This window comes from Notolabrus celidotus, chromosome 17 (assembly GCF_009762535.1).
Source record: "Notolabrus celidotus isolate fNotCel1 chromosome 17, fNotCel1.pri, whole genome shotgun sequence".
NCBI classification, from domain to species: Eukaryota; Metazoa; Chordata; class Actinopteri; order Labriformes; family Labridae; genus Notolabrus; species Notolabrus celidotus.
In genome coordinates this window covers 21,173,038-21,191,967 of record NC_048288.1, presented here as the reverse complement: position 1 = coordinate 21,191,967, position 18,930 = coordinate 21,173,038, and the positions used below count along the sequence as shown (strand labels likewise).

Genomic DNA, 18,930 nt, shown 5'->3' with positions numbered 1-18,930 from the left:
CATCTAAGTGAATACTGTCAGCTAAGGTCTACTGCACTGTTCCACTTCTAGTCCAGGATATTTAAAGCTCCTGTGAGGAGTTTTTAGCCGTTAATAAAGGAGACTAAAATAAACACTGATGCCTCTGTATGACCTACAAAAGCAAACCAGACCACAAGCTACACTGTTGATTATTTCTATATCGTTATTCCATTTGCACATTCACCCCTGCTGCAAGGTAGGCGTCAAATGACGTGATGACAGTATGCTGGTAAAACAGCCTTTTTAAAAGTTGTTCCATGACTAAAAAATCCATTGTTTGTTGCAGGTTAGATATTCAAATTAAAGATGGGTGATACTTTTTTTCAGAACACTGCTAACATGTGTAAAGACAAGATCAGTAATGACATTAAATTGCCTCATTTTGTCCAGATGGGCTTCCAAAAATAACACAACTGGAAAGTTCCTCACTGGAGCTTTAATTTATGAAAGTGTGAATTTTCCCCAATTCTTCAGAATTGTTCGGAGCCATACCATGCTCAGATATAATGGTGACCTACCTTCACTCGCTCCTCAAAGGGAACCACAAAAGGGAGCTCTGTGAGGATGGCCAGATGTCTCTCTTCAGACACAGATAGCTGCGGAGGCTCTGAACCAACTGAAGAGACAAAAAATCATGTCAGTACAAATGTCCTGATTTTCAGCAATCCAACTCCTCTGCTGTATGATATGATAAAAATGATCATGATATATATTTTTTTACCTCTAATTAAAACTCTGCATATACATCAGCATTTATAGACATCATTTTGTAAAAAGGATCAGAATGTATTTCTACATTGCAATACATAATTAACTCAAGCTTGAAAACACATTGTGTCTGATCTCTCAACTTCATTAGCAGGTTTTTGACATCCTATGGATTTTCTTTTTATGGACTAGGTCTCGGTGATGTCACCTATTCATTTTTGAAGAGGTGTTTTGAAGTTCAACTGTTGCAGCTGCCATAATGGAAATGGTGACTCAAGCTAACTACTGACTGAACTTTAAAACAGGTGAAGAGGTGGAGTTGGCCTTAATCCTCCTGGCAGACAACTAAAACTTGCCCCACCTGCCCATCTACTAAACCTTGCCCCTAATTAAAAGAAATGATGCATTACTCAAAGCATTAATATTCAAAACTGACATGTTGACAGAATATTTTCTGAAGAAAGAAATTAGTCATGCAGACGGTTTTTGTACCAGGGTGTGAACGTGTATTTCTTTGGTAAATGGAGTATTTTAAAATGGGACCTAATGAGGTTTCCTCTGCTTTTGGGGCCTACCAAGTGGACACTCTAGGGGTCAAGTGATTTTTTTTTTGCTTCATTAAACAATTTGTGTCTTCTCCTCAACAGGGGTTCAAAGGTCAGGATCATATACAGATAGACAGATTGAATCTTGTGGGCATTAGCAGTCTCTGTCAGGGAAATCTGACTTACCAACATCCGGCATTCTCTGAGTTAAACACTTCTCCAACAGTATAATTAGCCTCCTCATGCAAGCAAGATTACTGCTTACAGGTCAGCCATTATGGCACATTCTTAATTACACCATTTAATTGACCCAACTGTGATCAACCTGGTGTCCATCCATTAACCTGATGTTTGTTTTGTATTTAACTCAAGGTTCGGACTGTTGATCCCACAAAAAAAAAAGACACAATGGCTAAACCGCTCTTCACCCTCCTCACTTAGCGTCTACTGCAGCTCAATTATTCTGCTCAATTAGTCAGACTGATCTGCATTTTCCCATCAGGTTTCCATCTTTGAGGAGAAATATGGCCTCTGAGTGGTCAATACGGTGCTCATTCATCAGCCATGGGCCTGTCCATTTAAGGAAATGAGAAAAGGCCAGACAAACACATGGACCAGATGTGGCTGAGTTCATCTGGTACTTTCACACTAATTGGATTTTCCCATGCAGCCTCTGAGTGGGATTAGGCAGATCATACACACATTGTTATCAGCTTGTTTCACACCATGCTTGAGCCGGATGAAGTGTGTGTCAGAGTCTTTTACTTTGATTGAGTCAACTCAGAATAAATATGGTGATACATCTGTAGAGACAAGAAGAGGTCAGGAACTTTTATCTGCTTTTTTGAAGTCCCACCGCTGTGAGAGAAATTATAAGGCCTTTTTCTAAGCAGCTGAATAACAGTATCACTAATGGATTCTCAGATAATAATTTTCAAGTTCAATTTACAACCTAACTTTTTCTCCTCCATTTGTAAACACTTCTATAAATGGAATCTATAGAGATGAATCCCTCTGATGGGGAATCACATCAGTGAGTATGAAACGCAAACAGGGAGAAGGTGACTTTGGGCAGCAATTAGGGTGATTTCCTGGGCTATGCATCAAGCTGACACCAGTAGTACTGTGTACCATTCTCCAAAGGAGCAGCTCAGTATAGCAACACACCATTAACAGGCATGTAATTTCCCACTACTTCAGTTAAAGGGACAGATAAATGTCAAACAAAAGGATGCTAATGTTTTAAGCATATTTGTGGAGTGTTTTCTATAAGGTTTGTTTTCAAATAGTGTGGAGGTACACAAAAAGCTTTATCCTAATGAGTTGATGCAGCTGTTTCTGTGTATATCTTCTAAGATCAAATACATTCTGTAGCATTAAGAGCTATTTAAAGGTGACTCTACCATCAAGTGTGGACTGAAGCGGACCAATGCGACCCATCCTTCGCGTTCTCCACACGTGTCTCGCAGAGGGAACATATAACTGGGTGACCTGCAGAGAAAAGAGTCAAGATTAAAGAAAAAAAACTCCAGTGCGGCTGGTCTAGACAAAATGCAACATTAGACTACCTTGATGGCAATATTACCTCAAAGTAATTTTTGAGTTTGTTTGCAGAACCCCTTTAAATGTACTTGCAACTTGAAAGTCGACAATTGAGGCTTGTACTGTATTTAATGTTTCCTGTTGTAGTGTTTATTGTAAAAGGTTAATTTAAAATATTAGGATCTGACCATTTAGCACCATATCTGTTAACCAACATGGCAGCTTTTTTAAGAAAAGGTGCTTTAGAGATGGCAAATTTTTACAACTACTTAATTTAATATAAGAGTAACTTAACCACACCTTCAAAATGATGTTCTGGTGTTAAACATGCTCAAAAACCTAAAACGAAAGGCCATCATTCAATGAGTGTAGCCAGTTTTAGCCACTGTAACCATGTCAAAGTATTTAGCTTTTTTTTAACAGATACTCAGGGCTCAAATTCTCAAGTATTTTATTCCACAAAAAGACTACCATCACTCCCAACACTGAGGATATCTTAAGTCTAAACAGCTACGATACGAGTCAGATACCTTGTCTGCACGGATGTTGACCTCCTGAGAGAGCCAGTGACCTCCTGGACAGAAGGGTCGTCTGATGTCCCGAGCTTTCACCATTTTCACCAAGTTAGTAATGACCTGGGTAATAGATCAAACACACAGACATAAACATACAAACAGGTAATGCATCTCTTTTAATGTACATTACATGCATTTTAGAGTAGAGAACAAAACACTCATTTCTTCTGCGTGTAGGCTGCTTAACAGGATGAGGTGCCTCCCCTCAGAGGGAGAAAAAAAAGCAATTTGAGAATTCAGCCATTAGTGCACCATTTATGGGGAGTATAAAAGAAAAACGACCTGTGCCGTCCCTCAATGTCCAGCCTTGTTAATTACAGACGAGGTCTGCTGACATCAGCCATCAGGCAGAGTATGCAAAGATGCAGGAGCACCCATTCAGAGCTAAGCCAGTACAAGGGTGTCTCTGGAATATCCAGCAGAAGTCTTATCGTTACAGAAGTGTTTTTTGTGATGAAGTTTGAGACATTTCCGATGACATTGAAAGGCTTTTACTGACTGACTTATCCTGAATGAATTGTTGCCTTTAGTCTGACATTCCCTTGCCTGCACACACTTTTAAAAATCTATCAACAGTTCATATCTGTGATATAGTCTATTAAAATGCAATCTCTACAAAAAGACAAAAGCAGTTTGTGTTCATAAGGAAGTCCATAAGGCACAGCTACTGTTAAATATCAACTCTCTTACCAGGATTTTGATCTATAGTCCAGATTTTGGATCAAAGACCTCAAAGAACTTGGCCTTGGCTGTGCAGTTGCTATGGCTCGTCCCCATCAGACATATAACCTCATGCATGTCATTGCATGCAGATTCGTTAAGGGGGCTGTTTCGTTTGCCAATAACCGCTTAAGCCAGTCCATTTCCATATAATACCAAGGCCAGAGTATTTCAATCGAAATCTTCGTCTCTAAAGCCCGTCATTTTCATAGAACGACGATCAATCTCAGCCGATCACTACAAGGCAACCGGAGTCGGCAATAATGGCAAGTGCAAAATGCTGTAAGAGGCGCGTGGCGATGGGTTTGGAGCAGGCCTACCCCCTGACTCTGGGAATGAATAAGCATTCCTTAATTAGCCCATCGGGTTAAGTGCAAGCCTTAATGGGCCTTTCCCAAACTCCAGCGTGACATCGTTCTCCAAACATGGCCAAGAAGAAAGTTCCATTAGCAATATTAATACAAGCTTAGTTGATCATTTTCATTCAATTAACTTCTTTCAATTAAATAGATAGCCGGACAATGGAGGTGATAAAAGATGGGGAGGGACGGCTGATGACACGAACCAAACATTAGCGTGTTAGGGGTCAGCGACGTTAAACCGACTGTAAATCCCACCGTTCAATTTGGAAAATGCATTTCCCCTGCTCCCCACTTCTTTAATGGGTCGTTTTAGCTGACAGGAGGCCTTTGAGCAGATCTTTTATGAAAATACCCTACGTGCTCTTCACGTTTTTGCCACCTTTCACAGAACTCCAGTGTTTCTTCTGTCAGAGACTAACAGCCAAGAACAAAGTCTCTTAATTACCGTTTCCTTGGTAGAGAAACGGAGAGAAAAGAAGGAAAGAGGCCAAATGAAAGGGTGACGTGTGATGAGAAAAATAGCCGAGGAGAATTACGTTAATGCTGTTTTCTGCCTCATTTCCTCTCAGTAAATAAGCAGTGGATGACCTCCATGGCAGCACTCCACCTTGTCTTTGCCTGCCCATGCATACAAGCTTGATTTCCACTAACATACAGGAGCAGAAGGATACTGTGCTTCAGTGAACAGAGGTTATGTGAGAATTATACCACATTTTACTGAAATGTGTCTTTTGTTTCTATTTGGTCTCACTTGCTTTTCAAGATTATATTTGTATTGTTTGGAGAATCCATAAAAAACTAAGATCAGAGTACAGATGTGGTAAAGACGCATCAAAATTCATGACAATGTCAAAAATATCACTCCGGTGTGGTTTAAGTGACAGATACAGTATTTGCATTTTCAAACTCAAAGTAGTTATCAATTCTGGATTATGTTCATTTTGATAATATTTTGAGTGAAAATACAATCTCTTACTTAATTGTTATTCCAGTCAAAAAAATACTACTTTGAGGAGTTTTTCTTTGCAAAACTCAAACACTCACATGACAAACAGTGGCTTGTAGTTCATCATTGATCACAGCTGACAGCAGAGTCTCTGGGGTCAAATATTTAGCATGTTTGTTCAGTGGCAGTCTACATATACATGTCTGTGTGGCAGTATGTTCTGCATTTTTTAGGAGCTACATGTACAGCCTGCCCCATGAATGATGTGTTTTTACCATCTGAGTGCTACAACATCCAACTTTAGTGTTTCTCTGCAGAGGTCTCTGTGTTTAAGCTCATGCTGCAAGCCTTAATGCTGAATTGCAGCCTTATTCCCCAGATCAGATTTTTCTGTTTAGGTGTTCACATTACTTTTGAATGTAACTTGTATCAGATTCCCATGTGAACTGGTTAGGGTCCCAAATTACAGGTGCATAAGATGAAAGATGTCACAAACAGCACAGTGTTTCTGCAAGTAGGCATTGCAGCCGTTGAAGTTTCATGTTGAAACTGATGTGTAGTGGTAGCCGTAGAATCTGTATGAAGGCGACAAGGAGGAGAAGGAACTACCTCCAGTGCAGCTGCCTTTGATTTCTGTTTTAACTGGGTGAGAGTGACTCCCAATCCTGCCTGTCCACCAGCCTGCAACTGTGACAAGTGTCACCCAAGAGTGACGTCAAAGCTGCATGCTTTCTGAACCTGGTTGATCAGTCTAAGGACTGGAGCTGAAAAAATCTGATTGGGCCACTCTTGCCTGGAGTGTGGAAGTAGTGCAGTATACAAAGTCTGCAAACATTTGCGTCACAAAGTAGAAATGCAGTTATTTGCAAAGTATTGAGTAAGAACACCAGCTTTACATTCAGCTGTAACACACCTGTCGTGCTACAAATCTCACCTTGAAGAGCTGGACCCAGCGTTTCTGCTCGGCCTGGATGCGTTGCTGAACCTCAGTGTTCGTCTTCACGCCCACACTGCGGAAAGCAGCCATGTACTCCTCCCTGTGCTCCGTTTTGGTCTCAGGGTAGGCCAGCTTGATGATTCCCAGGCACGCGTCCCTCAGACAGCGGGACAGAGTCACCAGCTCTAACAGCGTGAAGGGCATCATGGAGGATTGCGTCTGACCTGTTGGGGAGGGCAGAGTGGTTCACTGTCTTTAACAGATATTGATTTTTACATTTACACGGTGGCAAGACGCTGTGTGACTGCTGAAAGCAACAGATAATGGGATATATATTATTTTGCTAGATCCACAAAATGAGGAAGATTCAAGAGTTTATCTTCAGGATGAACAGCTCAAGTCTGATTTAACAGAAGGAATACATGAGGAACTTGGGATGCATAACGTCCATAAGGAGAGACAAAGGAAAACTTCTTCTGTAAACACAGTGAAGTCATCAGTGTCCAAAATCTGAAAAAAATTTAAACTGTGTATTTTGGGTGCATATTTTGCCTAATGGTTGACTTGCGCGCACCTCTAGCCTGCATGTCATTACCACACTCTCTCCCTGTTTCCTACGCTATCCACCGTCCTCTCCTCTGTACATAAAGGTGTAAAAGCTGCAATATATATATGTATATATATATTTTATTAAATAATAAACTGTGTATTTCAATGAATGCCATTTTTATGCCTCATAATAAATAAAAACTGCAAACACTGAAGATTAATTTCAGGCCTTGGGATTTGTTCCTTCTCTTGAAAATAGAAGCATTCAGCATCTTTTCTGCCCCTGGTCAAGAAATATGCCCTGAAAATGTGTCACTTCAGAATAACACATAATCAATCATTAATCATCTTGTAAATTTCTCTAAAATATTCACAAATTATATGTTTCCTTGAGTTCTCTGACTCTTTTGATGATGATATGTACTGAAGATGATGAACTCTTCAAATTCTTTGTAACTTTAAGCTGAGAAATATTATTATCAACAACTAAATACTCACACAGTCTCTCACAGAATGGTTTAACTTCTGAGAGATTCAGTCTCGCTGGAATGCCCTTTATATAACCAGTCATATTACCAATCTATTACATATAACATAATTAGTTGAGAGATGTTTCTCTTGTTGCTTTTTAAGAGGCATTACACAATTTTTGTGTCCCATCTTTTTCTGAATGTGTTGCTGGCATCCAATTTAAAATGATATTTGCAATAACATTTTTCTGTTTCAACATCTGATATGTTGTCTTTGCACTACTTTCAGTTAATATGGGTGGTAAATGGTTTGCAAACCATCATGTTATCTTTTTATTTACTTTTGTAAAGTGTACCAATTTTGGGGAATTGGGGTTTGTACATCACACTTACAGTTTGCATGAACAATTAAAAAAACATCTTAAATAGGGCTTCATCAATGCAGAGTTGTAGCTAAAAAATATTTTAGGAATTTTAAAGAAAATCAAACTAATAATGTTTTTGAGAATAAATAGTAACATCTAAACCAGGGGTTCCTAAAGTGTGTCTCATGAGATGTCTTCCAGAATGTTTTCTTTTTTTAATTTATCTAAAAATATTTATTTTTTATCATTATTGATTTGTGTATATTTAGCTTGTTTCCTTATGTTTGTCTCCTTTTTTGGTTGTACTGTTAATTATAATTATTACTTTATTATCATTATTATTTTTGTATTTTTTTTATATTTACTTTTAGTTTTTCTTCTCTTTGTTGGTTTTGTATTACTTATATATAATTTGTTAACTTGTGGTGAACAAAGAAATACTGAAAAAATGAAAAAAAAAAAAGTTGAATGACATCTTAAAATGGTAAATTTTATCCATTATAGTAAAAAATAGTGACAGAATAAGTAGCAAACCTTGAAATAAATCCTTGAAAATAGAAAATTTAATGAGTTTTCTGCCTTACTTTTTGTCAGATGACTCCTAAGTTAGTGGGTTAGTGAACAGTTAATTATCCAAAGCATCAATAGCAGTAGGTTAATTCATAACGGCACAAGAAACAAAGACACATGCTCATATAGGTAGACTAATTTTCTGCAGACTAGCTAAATGAAGCCACATTAAATCACTTTGAGGGACAGTGGGGGTCGCGAGTCTTTGGCACCTTTATTTTGGGGGTCACGGGCTGAAAAGTTTGGGAACCCCTGATCTAAACCATACAATTGGATAAGGATTCTTTTAAGTCCACCTTTGTCTCTGGATTTGTTGTAGAATGACTCAGCAAAAATGTCTCCCTTCTTTTTAGCTCTGATAAATATATTTTACTTCAGCAGAACAAGCTTCTCTGGAAGAGGACATAAGGTTTCAGATAAGCAGAATAAGGTAAAAGGTGTAAGGAAGAAAAATTGTATGCCACCAAATGAGGTTTCAGGGTCACGCAGAGTTAAAATGAGGTTCATAATCTGTCATTTATGCACACCAGAGGTAGAGAAAGGCTAAAGAAACATGAGTAAGGATGGATGATGAGTTACTTTTTGAGGATAATGCCGAGCTGCCAAGTTAATAATGAAGTCAGAGCTCATTCTCGAGGACATGTTATGTAGCAGCTCCATTTCTATTAACTTAAGCATCATTTTCTGCAACCTGGTGTAAAAAATAAAACCTACCACAAAAGGTAAATATCAGACACTGTGTCTGCTAGTACCAGTAAATATCAACATAGCTGATAATCTAATTACTCATCATTCTAGCTTTATATTTGGCGTCCCTGAATCTCCATAAAGGGTGCATAGCATGAAGAGTCAGAGGGTGCAAAATAAGGATTATTAAATGACATTTACCTTCCAATTCATGACCAAAAAACTCGCTGTCATGCACGGAGATGAGGGAGTGGCTGAAGAGAGAGCTGAAGAGATAGAAGAGGGGAATGATGCGGTTGGAGTCCTCGAATGACATGGGGGACCCTCGCGAGATCAGCTGTAGCAGAGGCACCATGGAGCTGTGTGGAGGGAGAGACTGTGTGTGAGGAAAAAAAAAACAGAACACACTAACAAACAGAAACACAATGCTTATATGATTGCTAATGAACCGTTTTAAATGAGCTCACCCAGTGATCATTTTTGTTGTCATGGACGTTATAAGATGCCAGAGATGCCTCAGGAAACGTGCGTTGAAAGCTAAACTGTACAGGAGTCTGCAGAGAGGACAGGAGAAGACGTTGGATTAAGATGATGTTAATATGGCTCTCAAAGACGAGATGACACAAGTTAAAGGGCTATTTCAATCAGATGACTCAATCAGAGCAAACACAGTAAAATTACTTTGCGTCAATCTGTCTGCTATGCTGGGATTGTTAACATTGCCTTGTTAACCAGAGGACACAAGTAAAAACACTGTTATTCAACATTTCCGTCATAGAATTTTCTTGGCCTTTTCTCTCCCCTTTTATACCTCGTGAGGGCCGAGAAGAGATTAAATGAGCCATTAAGCTTTATTTAGGCGAGGCACCTTCCATTAGTAAACTAGTTGCTGGCGATGGTACCCGGCTTGGGTCATAAACAGCCCTCTGGCTTCCTGCTGGAGCCCCATTTAACTTAATGGCCAGGGGCGCAGGACAATGGAGGGCGGAGGAGGAGGGGAAGCCTGGTCCTCACTGTGACCCCGCAGTGCCAGCATGCTTCCACACTCACAGTGAATTACATGATAACGCTGAGGAGGGCCTGCATACCTTGCTGAAGTCGCTCTGCTGTGGCACCAAGGTGTGAAGCTGCTCTTTGTTCAAGTGTATGTGCGTGTGTGTATCTCTAAATTGCATGGCTTTTCACACACGGGGTAAGTACAGGTGACAATAATGTGTTAAGTAAGCTAAAAGGTAAAATAAAGTGCCCCTGCATATAATGGGCCCTTGTTTAAGAGTGACAGTGCTGACACCTATAAGGATGCTTGCCTTTAATAGGGCAGCGTCTTGTATTCTCAGTACAGAAGAGGAGTAAAGGTCAGTGGGGGGAAAAAGACACAAGATGAGACCAGAAAGTAAAGCTATAAAAAAAAAGGAAATCCTCTAAATATTCTCAATGTCAACGCTCAAATTCTCATTCCAGCTTCAATCAACAGAAACCCATTCAAAAGTCCCAAAATGGAAATGAGAGTCAGGAGCAGGGTGTCAGACAGCCCTCAGTGTGGCTTGAAAAATGGTTTACCAAGCACCCACACCATCTGTCAGGGCTACAAGGCTCAGGAGAGAAGCCAGTGCTAGTGCGGTGGGCTCATAACAAGTGATGCGAGTGTTTGATTGAAATGGGAAACAAAGCACTAAATGCCAGCTGACATGCTGATTTACAGCCTGAGAGAACCCAAACCCCCATTTCAATCATGAAATGAACCGCTAATAAACAAAGTCAAGACATCAAAAGGGGTTACATGTGCATGTGTGTGTGTGTGTGTGTGTGTGAACAGCAGCTTGATGAATAACACCCAGATCATTTCATTTTGCAGTAATGAAAGAATCTCTGTTCAGCAGAAAAAAATAACAGCCATGCTCGGGGTTGAATTTGATGCTATAAAACCTAAAGCAGCCCGTCTCTACTGTGTTTGCATGATCAGCATCATTGTCCCATGAAAACACAAAAATCACAGCAACCACTGAAAAGTAAATAAAAGAGTGAAGCTCGTCACTTTCATCAGAGCCGGCCCTGTTAGCGACAGAGTGCAACATTTAGCAGAGCCAAACAATTAAAGGGGAATTACACCAAATATCCAATTCTAAACAATTAAAGTGAAATTACAGGATACTCACTAGAGCAAACCGTAGCTAAGAACAATTAGGAAAGCAATCAGACATCCATTTCAACTGCAAAGCTTTTAGACTCTAAAAAAATCTTTTCATGAGACATTTTACATATTTATTAAAAGGCAGTGTGCCGGGCCGGCCGGACAACTGGCCAGCCTCGCTCTTTTTTTGCTGTACGAGCAGTAAATCAAGGCCGGGATGCAATTTGCTCCCCTTAGCCTCTTGTAAAGCTATCCCGTCCACTCCTGCAGTGATTAATCTTTCTCAGTGAGCTAATTATTTTGTACAGATATCCAATAATGATGGAAGACGAAGGGCAGGATTTATGGTAAAAGCGAAGAGACGGAGGAAGCCGTAAAAAAATTAAGGTGAATAAGGGAATCGTCTGAGTTCTGTTTATTCGTTTGAAAGTGAAACTGCAAAATGACTCGTTGACAATCAGATCCAAGCCCTTTTTTCTTAATACTGAGGAATGTACTTTCATCCTTTAAGCTCAGTTTAGTTTAAGTCAGAGCCTTCAAAGTGACAAACTGATAAACACTAATATATCAATAAAACAACCCCAGCTAAACATTTAAATCAACTAGCTCCTCTAATAATTAACCAGAACAGGTTGACCATCCATGAAGCTCTGTTCAGATCACCTCTCGTCAAGTCAGTGCACCCCCACACACTCACACTCTCACACGCACCCCCACACGCACACACGCACACACACACACACACACACACACACACACACACACACACACACACACACGCACACACGCACACGCACACACACACACACACACACACCACCTCTGACATCCTGGCCCTAATGTAATCAACCTGAGAAGGGGTAATTGCCCTCATCCAGAGCTGACAGTTTCCCTGACATCCCTGCTTCCTTTGCCGGTTGTAAATGCCAATGGGTGAGGATCGCTGATAACTGCCCGCCTCACTTCACCGTTATTTACATTACTGCTTACAGCGCGGAAACACATAAAGACACAGTTTTCCTCTCAATCAGGTCGATGTGTAAACAAGCTCTCTGAAAGCAGCGATGCTCTTGACAAGACGAGTAAATTGTTATGATATGAAATAAATCAGGAAAGGGCTTTAAATGTGGTGTCACGCTCTGTTTTGAAGAAGATAGCCTTCCTTCAGGGTCTATATTCATACTCCCAAAAATACTTAACTGTAAATATCTAAGAATACCTAGAACCTCTGTTTTAAATAATTAAAACATGAACTCCTTGTAGTTATGAGTTAGGCTGATTTGTAATTTCTGTGACATTTCTGTATTCGTACCTGACTTTTGGCACCATGAGGCGATGCTGCACCATGAGCGTGTGACAGATGGATGCCATCATAGTGAAAACCTCCTCGCTGGCCGAGTCCCTCCATACCAGGTTGAGCAGCGCGTTGGTCTGATGCTTCGTGTCGAGCTTGTGGACACACTCCTCTGTGATCAGCTGGACAGAGATCCTAGTGTCGTCCTGGCCGGGGAGGAAACATTGACAGGTTTGAAGAAGAAACTAATTACTGACACGTAGTAAATGTAGAAATCAGTAAAATCAGAAAATGTCAGTTTATCCCAGAGATGTGTTTGAGCTGCATTGTTTTTATGTTTACACAAGATCATTTGAATGTTCAAAAACAGTTTTTTTTTATTCATTTTGACTCAGTGAGCCTTTTCCAATATTTTAATAAAATTGTAAAAATGTATTTTTCAATCAGAGAGCTGTCTCTCTTATTTATGAAGTATATTGACAGCTCTACAGTTTATAACTAACCCCAGTAAGAATAAGATGAGCCTTTTTGCATAAGGTAAGCCATTCATGTCTTAGTTCTCAGGCTGTAATAGTCAGCTGAACACATGCTCATGTGCTTAAGCTGAAGTGTGTGGCAACACTCTGCTAAAATTGTGCACAGTGCAAATGTAGTTGTCTGAGTGGACCGGGGTTTGCATCCATAAAGCTGCATTGTAGTGTGCATAGTGAGCTGGATGGGCTCAGGTGATTTTGGTGGGCAGGGGTTGGCCAGGGCCCTACTTTCAATCTGATTGGCCACCCCAGGATGCCACCCAAAAATCCTAATTAAATGTTTTGGGCTGTGCTGCAACATGCCGCTTTATTTCATTCAATTCGGCACATTTCAAGCATTTTAAAAAGTCTGAAAGTTAATACTAGTAGTTCTTATTTATTGGGACTAATCCCAGCTAATCTACTTTGATTGGTCACTTACACAATTTTTGATAAATCAATAACACTAGTTTGTTTCCTTCTGAATGTGGCCTCAGATGAAAATATATATTTATACCACCATTTTTCTCTCAGTTTTAAATCATTATGTCATAGTCTTAGTTTTTAGAACATATACAGTCTATTTTCTTTGGTGTGTTTAGTTGTACTTGTAGACTAAAATTGCCTCAAAATGTGTTTCTATATTTGTATGGAACATCTGTCAAATCTACACAGTGTGTGTTTCATACCTGCATTGGTAGTGGATGGATGCCAGTGTTGTCATCGTCCTCTGAGTCGCTGTTCACTTCAGGCCGGTTACTGCTCTCCGACACAGGCAGCAGTGGCAGCAGCGTCTGCAGAGCTCGAAGGTACAGCAGGAGACCCTCCTCTGATAGTGAGGCTGCAGACACACAACGATCACTAAGTTACTGTGCACATCGTCAGATCTTCATCTGTATCAATCTAAGAGTATGTGCATCAGATGAGCTACATTAATATTAAGCCCACCCACCTAAACAGTTCTCCCCTGCAGAGAGGACAAAGTACAACACCCACGGCGCCCGGCTCTGTGGTGAAGAAGAGGAGCAGATGGTGGCCTGGAGGGAGCTCAGGAAGGCCTCGAACGGGAAAAAGAGACGGACGTCGGAGAGAGCGGGGATAAAGAAGTGAAAGATCTGCTCGGTGAACGGTGCAGAGATAAACTCCTCAGTGAAGGCTGCAAATACAAACTGCCTGAAAGACGAAAAAGACAGGGCACAAGTTAAAGCACTGCATTGACCTAAAATGTGACTAAAATAACTAAAGAAACAATTCAGAACACTGTTAGTTCAAGCAGAAATGAGCTGAGAGGGTGGCTTGTTATAACATCACTCTGCTCATTCTACTCCAATATTGTGTCTCCAAACAGAGCTGCTTTGTGTGGTCCAGTCACACACATCTGGTGGGCTGAGTGAGATAATTAGCTGTAAGAGTCAGTGTGTACACAAGTTTCTCTCACTCCCGCCTTGCCTTTCTTCAAAGAAGAAAAGGAGTTCCCCGTCGTTTGTTATTAAGAATGTCTGAAACTGAGGGCAAACAGCCGGATTTTCTGCACTCCAGCGAGCAAGTCTCGAGGTCTTTTATGGCTTGTTGTAAATTGGTCTGCAAAGCAATTACTGCTGTGCCACCGACTACAGGGGACAAAGACCTGCTGTAGTTTGTCTGATCAGTTTAATGGATGATATTTAAAGAATTCACGAGAGACAAAGAGAAGAATTTGAAGAGTTTTTCCTGCCTTTATGCAGTTCTTGTCACTGTGTAGCTAATAAGCAGAAATTTGGGAGATCTGCAGACTTCACTAACATGAGTTTATCCTCAGTTTCCTATTATGATAGGACTTAAATACGGTGTTTACAGGGGATAATCTGACAGTCACATAATATTGTAGGCAGTGCAGTACTGTACCTTTAATCAAACTTAAGAGTGTTGCTCATGGACTATTCAAAAGACAGTGAAGGATTTTAAACAAGCTCTCCTCGTTTCAATTCAGATTTTCTCTGAATCCAGGTTCAAAAATCAAAGATGAAATTATAACTATTTTCACTGTCAAATCCTAAATAAGTCTGTTTAATCTTAATAAATATTGTTTCGTCCAGCACTATGGCCCAGCGTACTGTCATTGCAAGATCCCACTACATGAAAGAAACAAAGGAAAATAGCAATAACCGGAAGTGGATAACTTTGTAACAGTTACCTGCTACTTGCTCAGACTTCTTATCATATGGCTGAATTTTGCATCTTTCTGTCATCTGTTATTTAAGATCTACAAATAGCGTCAGTCTCATGCTGTACCTTGCGCCCGTTGTGCAGGAGGAGTAGGTAAAGTGCAGAGGTTTGAGAATGTGCTCCAACAGTGTGCTTGCTAGAGGGACAGAGGGAGCGTCGCTGTAGTCCAGACTGGGAGGAAGTCTGTGATTCACTAAAATATACAGCGACCTGTAGTATCCTGGAGGAGAGACACAAGGTGAGAGAAAGGTTTTTAAGACACAATTTCACCTTAAGAAACATCTATTGTTAAAATACACACTTAACAGGTATTATTAAGACATTCAACATCTCTAAACACTTCTTCATGTGTGACAAACAGGCTTTAAACGGTTTGTGTCTATTAGCGCTGCAGTGATCTTACCTTTCTGTACCATATAGTGCAAAATCTGCTCGAGTATTGAAGCTACATAGTTAGTATCTGGATTAATGGGAAGATAAGTCTTCTCTGCAGAAAAGATTTCTAGCATCCGCATGGGGACAGCCACATTCAAACCATCATCTCTGCAGTTCTGTAGCAGCCTGGTGGAGCAAAAACAGAGACTCAAGTTAGATTGTGATCACAACACTTGTTTTAATATTACTCAGCTATGTGTCAATGCATCCAGCAGATTAAAGCATGGTTCTGTTAATCAATCATCAAGTACTGTACCTGCAGCAGAAGCCTAAGATCCTCTTGATCTGAAACATACATGTATCTCTCTGTTGGCCCACAAGCAGCTTCACAAACTGACTGTTGAGTTTCACCAGGTTCTGGCACAGCCATATCTTTACAGACAAACAAATAGAAACAACTTGTAAAATACATAGCACAGGTATAGTTAAATATAAAGAGTGTCAAATGATATATCCAAATCTCACCAATCTATGTGCATCCACACTCTGTCTGTAGAAAAATATGAGTTGTCTTGATAGAAGGCTGAGACGAGGACCATCCAAGAAATGCTGTGCTCCACCTGACAGAGTCTGGCTGACACACTCATCAAACTTGGCTCTCTGGGTAGCATACTGGAAGAGGGAGGTCAAAGGTCACATACTTCAAACATTACACATCTACAGTTTTATGTTTATAAAGAAACAGTTCAACGTTAAGAAATGCATTCCATAAGAAGAGGTCAGACATTTGATTTCTTTAAAAGGTATAAGTAAAAAAAAAAATGCTTAGCCTTGAGAGGTGTTAATATCACAGACAATGTTTTTTTTTTTTTTATCTCTGTCTGTGTTTATGAAACATGAAGAGTCTATCTGCAGTTTTTGCCAAGCCAGCATAGACTTCTGGTTCATTCAAAAGTCATTGTTTAGACTAATCATCAACAAGCTAAATATACAGCAAGAAAACTTACCTGCTGTTTTAAGTCCAGGTAGCCACGAATATAAGACTGAATGATAATGGCATTCTTCAGTCGTTTTCTTTCATCCTGAGCAAAAGAAAACATGTTGAAAGTGATTAAATATGGCAGAGTGACCCACTGAAAAAGTCTTGATCATGAAAACATCAACTGGATAGTCAGTCTTTATTTCCTATGTTTCACTAGAGTTGGTTGTTTAAAGCAGTACAAGTAGCAAGGCATTTTTTATGTTTTAATTTTGCCTTTACAAAAGAATAGTCAAGGGTTTCTTCAAATAAACACACAGGACAAACACATGCAGTGGCTTTAGAGATTTACAAATTTTCACTAACTTGCTTGTAAAAAAAAAGCAAAACACAAACAGTTACCTCTCTTTTCCGTCTTTCTTCTTGAGTACGGTGCAGCAAAGAGGCTTTCTCCTCCTAAAAGAAACATAAGAAATCCTTCAGATAACTACTTTAAACAATAATATGTGTTCTTCTTTGCCAATTTACATTTCAGGTCATGAAAATCATACAATCAACTGGTCACTCTTTTTCTCTCGTAGTAGACGTTGTCACTGTCTAGTATAGGGTTGCCAACTGTCCCGTATTAGCCGGGACATCCCGTATATTGGGCTAAATTGGTTGGTTTCATACGGGACCTCAACTGTCCCGTATATTGACTATTAACTCTTGTAAATACAGCAGACTGCACTCTACAGATCCTAGATCAGATAAAACGACAGTGGCAGATCATGTGCCAATCACACAACCTGTCATCCAATCACAGGCCCCCTCACGCACATCAGTTATATACAGCGCAAATCAGAATCAGCTTTATTGGCCAGGTATGCTTGAACACACAAGGAATTTGTAAACTGTGCTCTCTTTGTACAAAGGCATAAGAATAAGGCACACAAATAAAAATATAAATAGAATAATAACAACGTCAACTATAAACACAAAAGAATAACAAACACTAATGACTAATGTACAGGCTAAACATAGCATATGATAATAGTGCAGTGGTAAGTAGTGCCAAGTCCTGCAAAAAAGTGTGGAGAGGATTTTCTCTCTGATGGGCATTAAATGGTCAGACTCAAGAAACAGATGCAGCACAGAGCTGATCAAAAATGATCTTCAAATATCTGTAAACTGTGACTTGTCATGAAAGGACTTCTCTCTGGCTGTGCAAAAGGACAAAAGACTGCTTGAGTCAGTCAAGAGCAGGAAAAGTAATCCATGGAAAAGGTACATTTGGGGAGTCATACTCCTCTTTTGCATTTAATTTGTCTTTTGCCTGTTTTTAGATGTAAAGAGCCACATTGTGGTTTTTTGAAGGTTTATTCATATGAGGTTACATAATGATACAGTGAGGATTAAAGGGAATATACACACTTTCTGCATTTCCAGTTGAATCAGAATATGAATATACGCTGAATTCACACATCATGCTCAGAACACCATGGCACCGTGCACCTGTCCCTTATTTATTTAGTAGTGAGAAAGTTGGCAACCCTAGTCTAGTGTAGTGTACCTTTACTAAAGATATCATATCTTACCTTTTTACTTGCTCCTCCAAGTGAAACCTTGGGTCTTGTTTTGAAATCTCCCTCAAAGCTAAACATTATTAGATTTTTCCCATGGACTGATTCAGCAGATGTCACCAGTTTCTGGAAGAGAAAATGAAAGGAAGACAGGCTCTGAGTTGTGATCTGATGCCTCATGGTGGATGGAAGAGTGACACAAGTGACGAATTGAAACAAAAATAACATGAGTACTCGTGACTTGGCTGTAACGTAGAAACCATTAGTTAGATGTCATTAACCGTAACATGAAACCTAGGCTATTTGACCAAATTATTACAATTATAAACTTTAATGGTGAAGACTTCTGAACGGTGTGACTGGAGGTTAACTTCAGCTAAATATCCGGCTGCCAGCTTCTGTTTGGCTTCAACAATAGTTAGCTAGCCGGTTACCTTTATGCTAGCTAATGACTCAGCAGCTGTCAGGCTTTAAACAACGCTGTTTGCTTTATCCGTCTCCAAACAGCTACACACACATGAACTTACTAAACACGTATCTATGGCATGTTGCAGTGCTGATTTATGTGTGTATGAGTGACATGATTTCGTTGACGTTAGCTCTGCAGCTGGCTAGCAGAGCAGCTAACCACTCAGACAGGCTAACTTTACGGGGGTTGTCTTTCTACACGAATGTCATCTTTTAAACTGCTCATAATACAGGACACTTATCCGAGAATTAGAATGGTTTACCTTTTACTTTTAAGGAGTGAAACAGACAATAACTCGAGGAAGGCAGCTAAGGTTAAATCCAAACGTCCAGTCCTCTTTTCCTTCTCTTTCTAGAAATCAACACAAACACAGGGAACAGCAAACTTAACTGCTTCCGGTTTCTGG

At 39.9% G+C, this 18,930-nt stretch overlaps 1 protein-coding gene across 1 annotated transcript in view; it reads right to left on the bottom strand.

Moving 5' to 3' along the window:
- ube3c (ubiquitin protein ligase E3C) overlaps nt 1-18,930 on the bottom strand; it is a 33,534-nt gene extending 14,604 nt beyond the window's left edge. The window contains exons 1-17 of the mRNA XM_034706291.1: nt 18,787-18,930; nt 18,071-18,181; nt 16,896-16,949; nt 16,522-16,596; nt 16,040-16,186; nt 15,831-15,946; nt 15,543-15,700; nt 15,206-15,359; nt 13,887-14,107; nt 13,624-13,775; nt 12,441-12,628; nt 9,465-9,551; nt 9,199-9,356; nt 6,354-6,580; nt 3,347-3,451; nt 2,678-2,765; nt 540-637 (exon numbers count right to left, since the gene is read on the bottom strand). Coding sequence (XP_034562182.1) covers nt 540-637; nt 2,678-2,765; nt 3,347-3,451; nt 6,354-6,580; nt 9,199-9,356; nt 9,465-9,551; nt 12,441-12,628; nt 13,624-13,775; nt 13,887-14,107; nt 15,206-15,359; nt 15,543-15,700; nt 15,831-15,946; nt 16,040-16,186; nt 16,522-16,596; nt 16,896-16,949; nt 18,071-18,136 — 2,094 coding nt within the window. The 5' untranslated portion in view covers nt 18,137-18,181; nt 18,787-18,930. The remainder of the gene's footprint in view (nt 1-539; nt 638-2,677; nt 2,766-3,346; nt 3,452-6,353; nt 6,581-9,198; nt 9,357-9,464; nt 9,552-12,440; nt 12,629-13,623; nt 13,776-13,886; nt 14,108-15,205; nt 15,360-15,542; nt 15,701-15,830; nt 15,947-16,039; nt 16,187-16,521; nt 16,597-16,895; nt 16,950-18,070; nt 18,182-18,786) is intronic.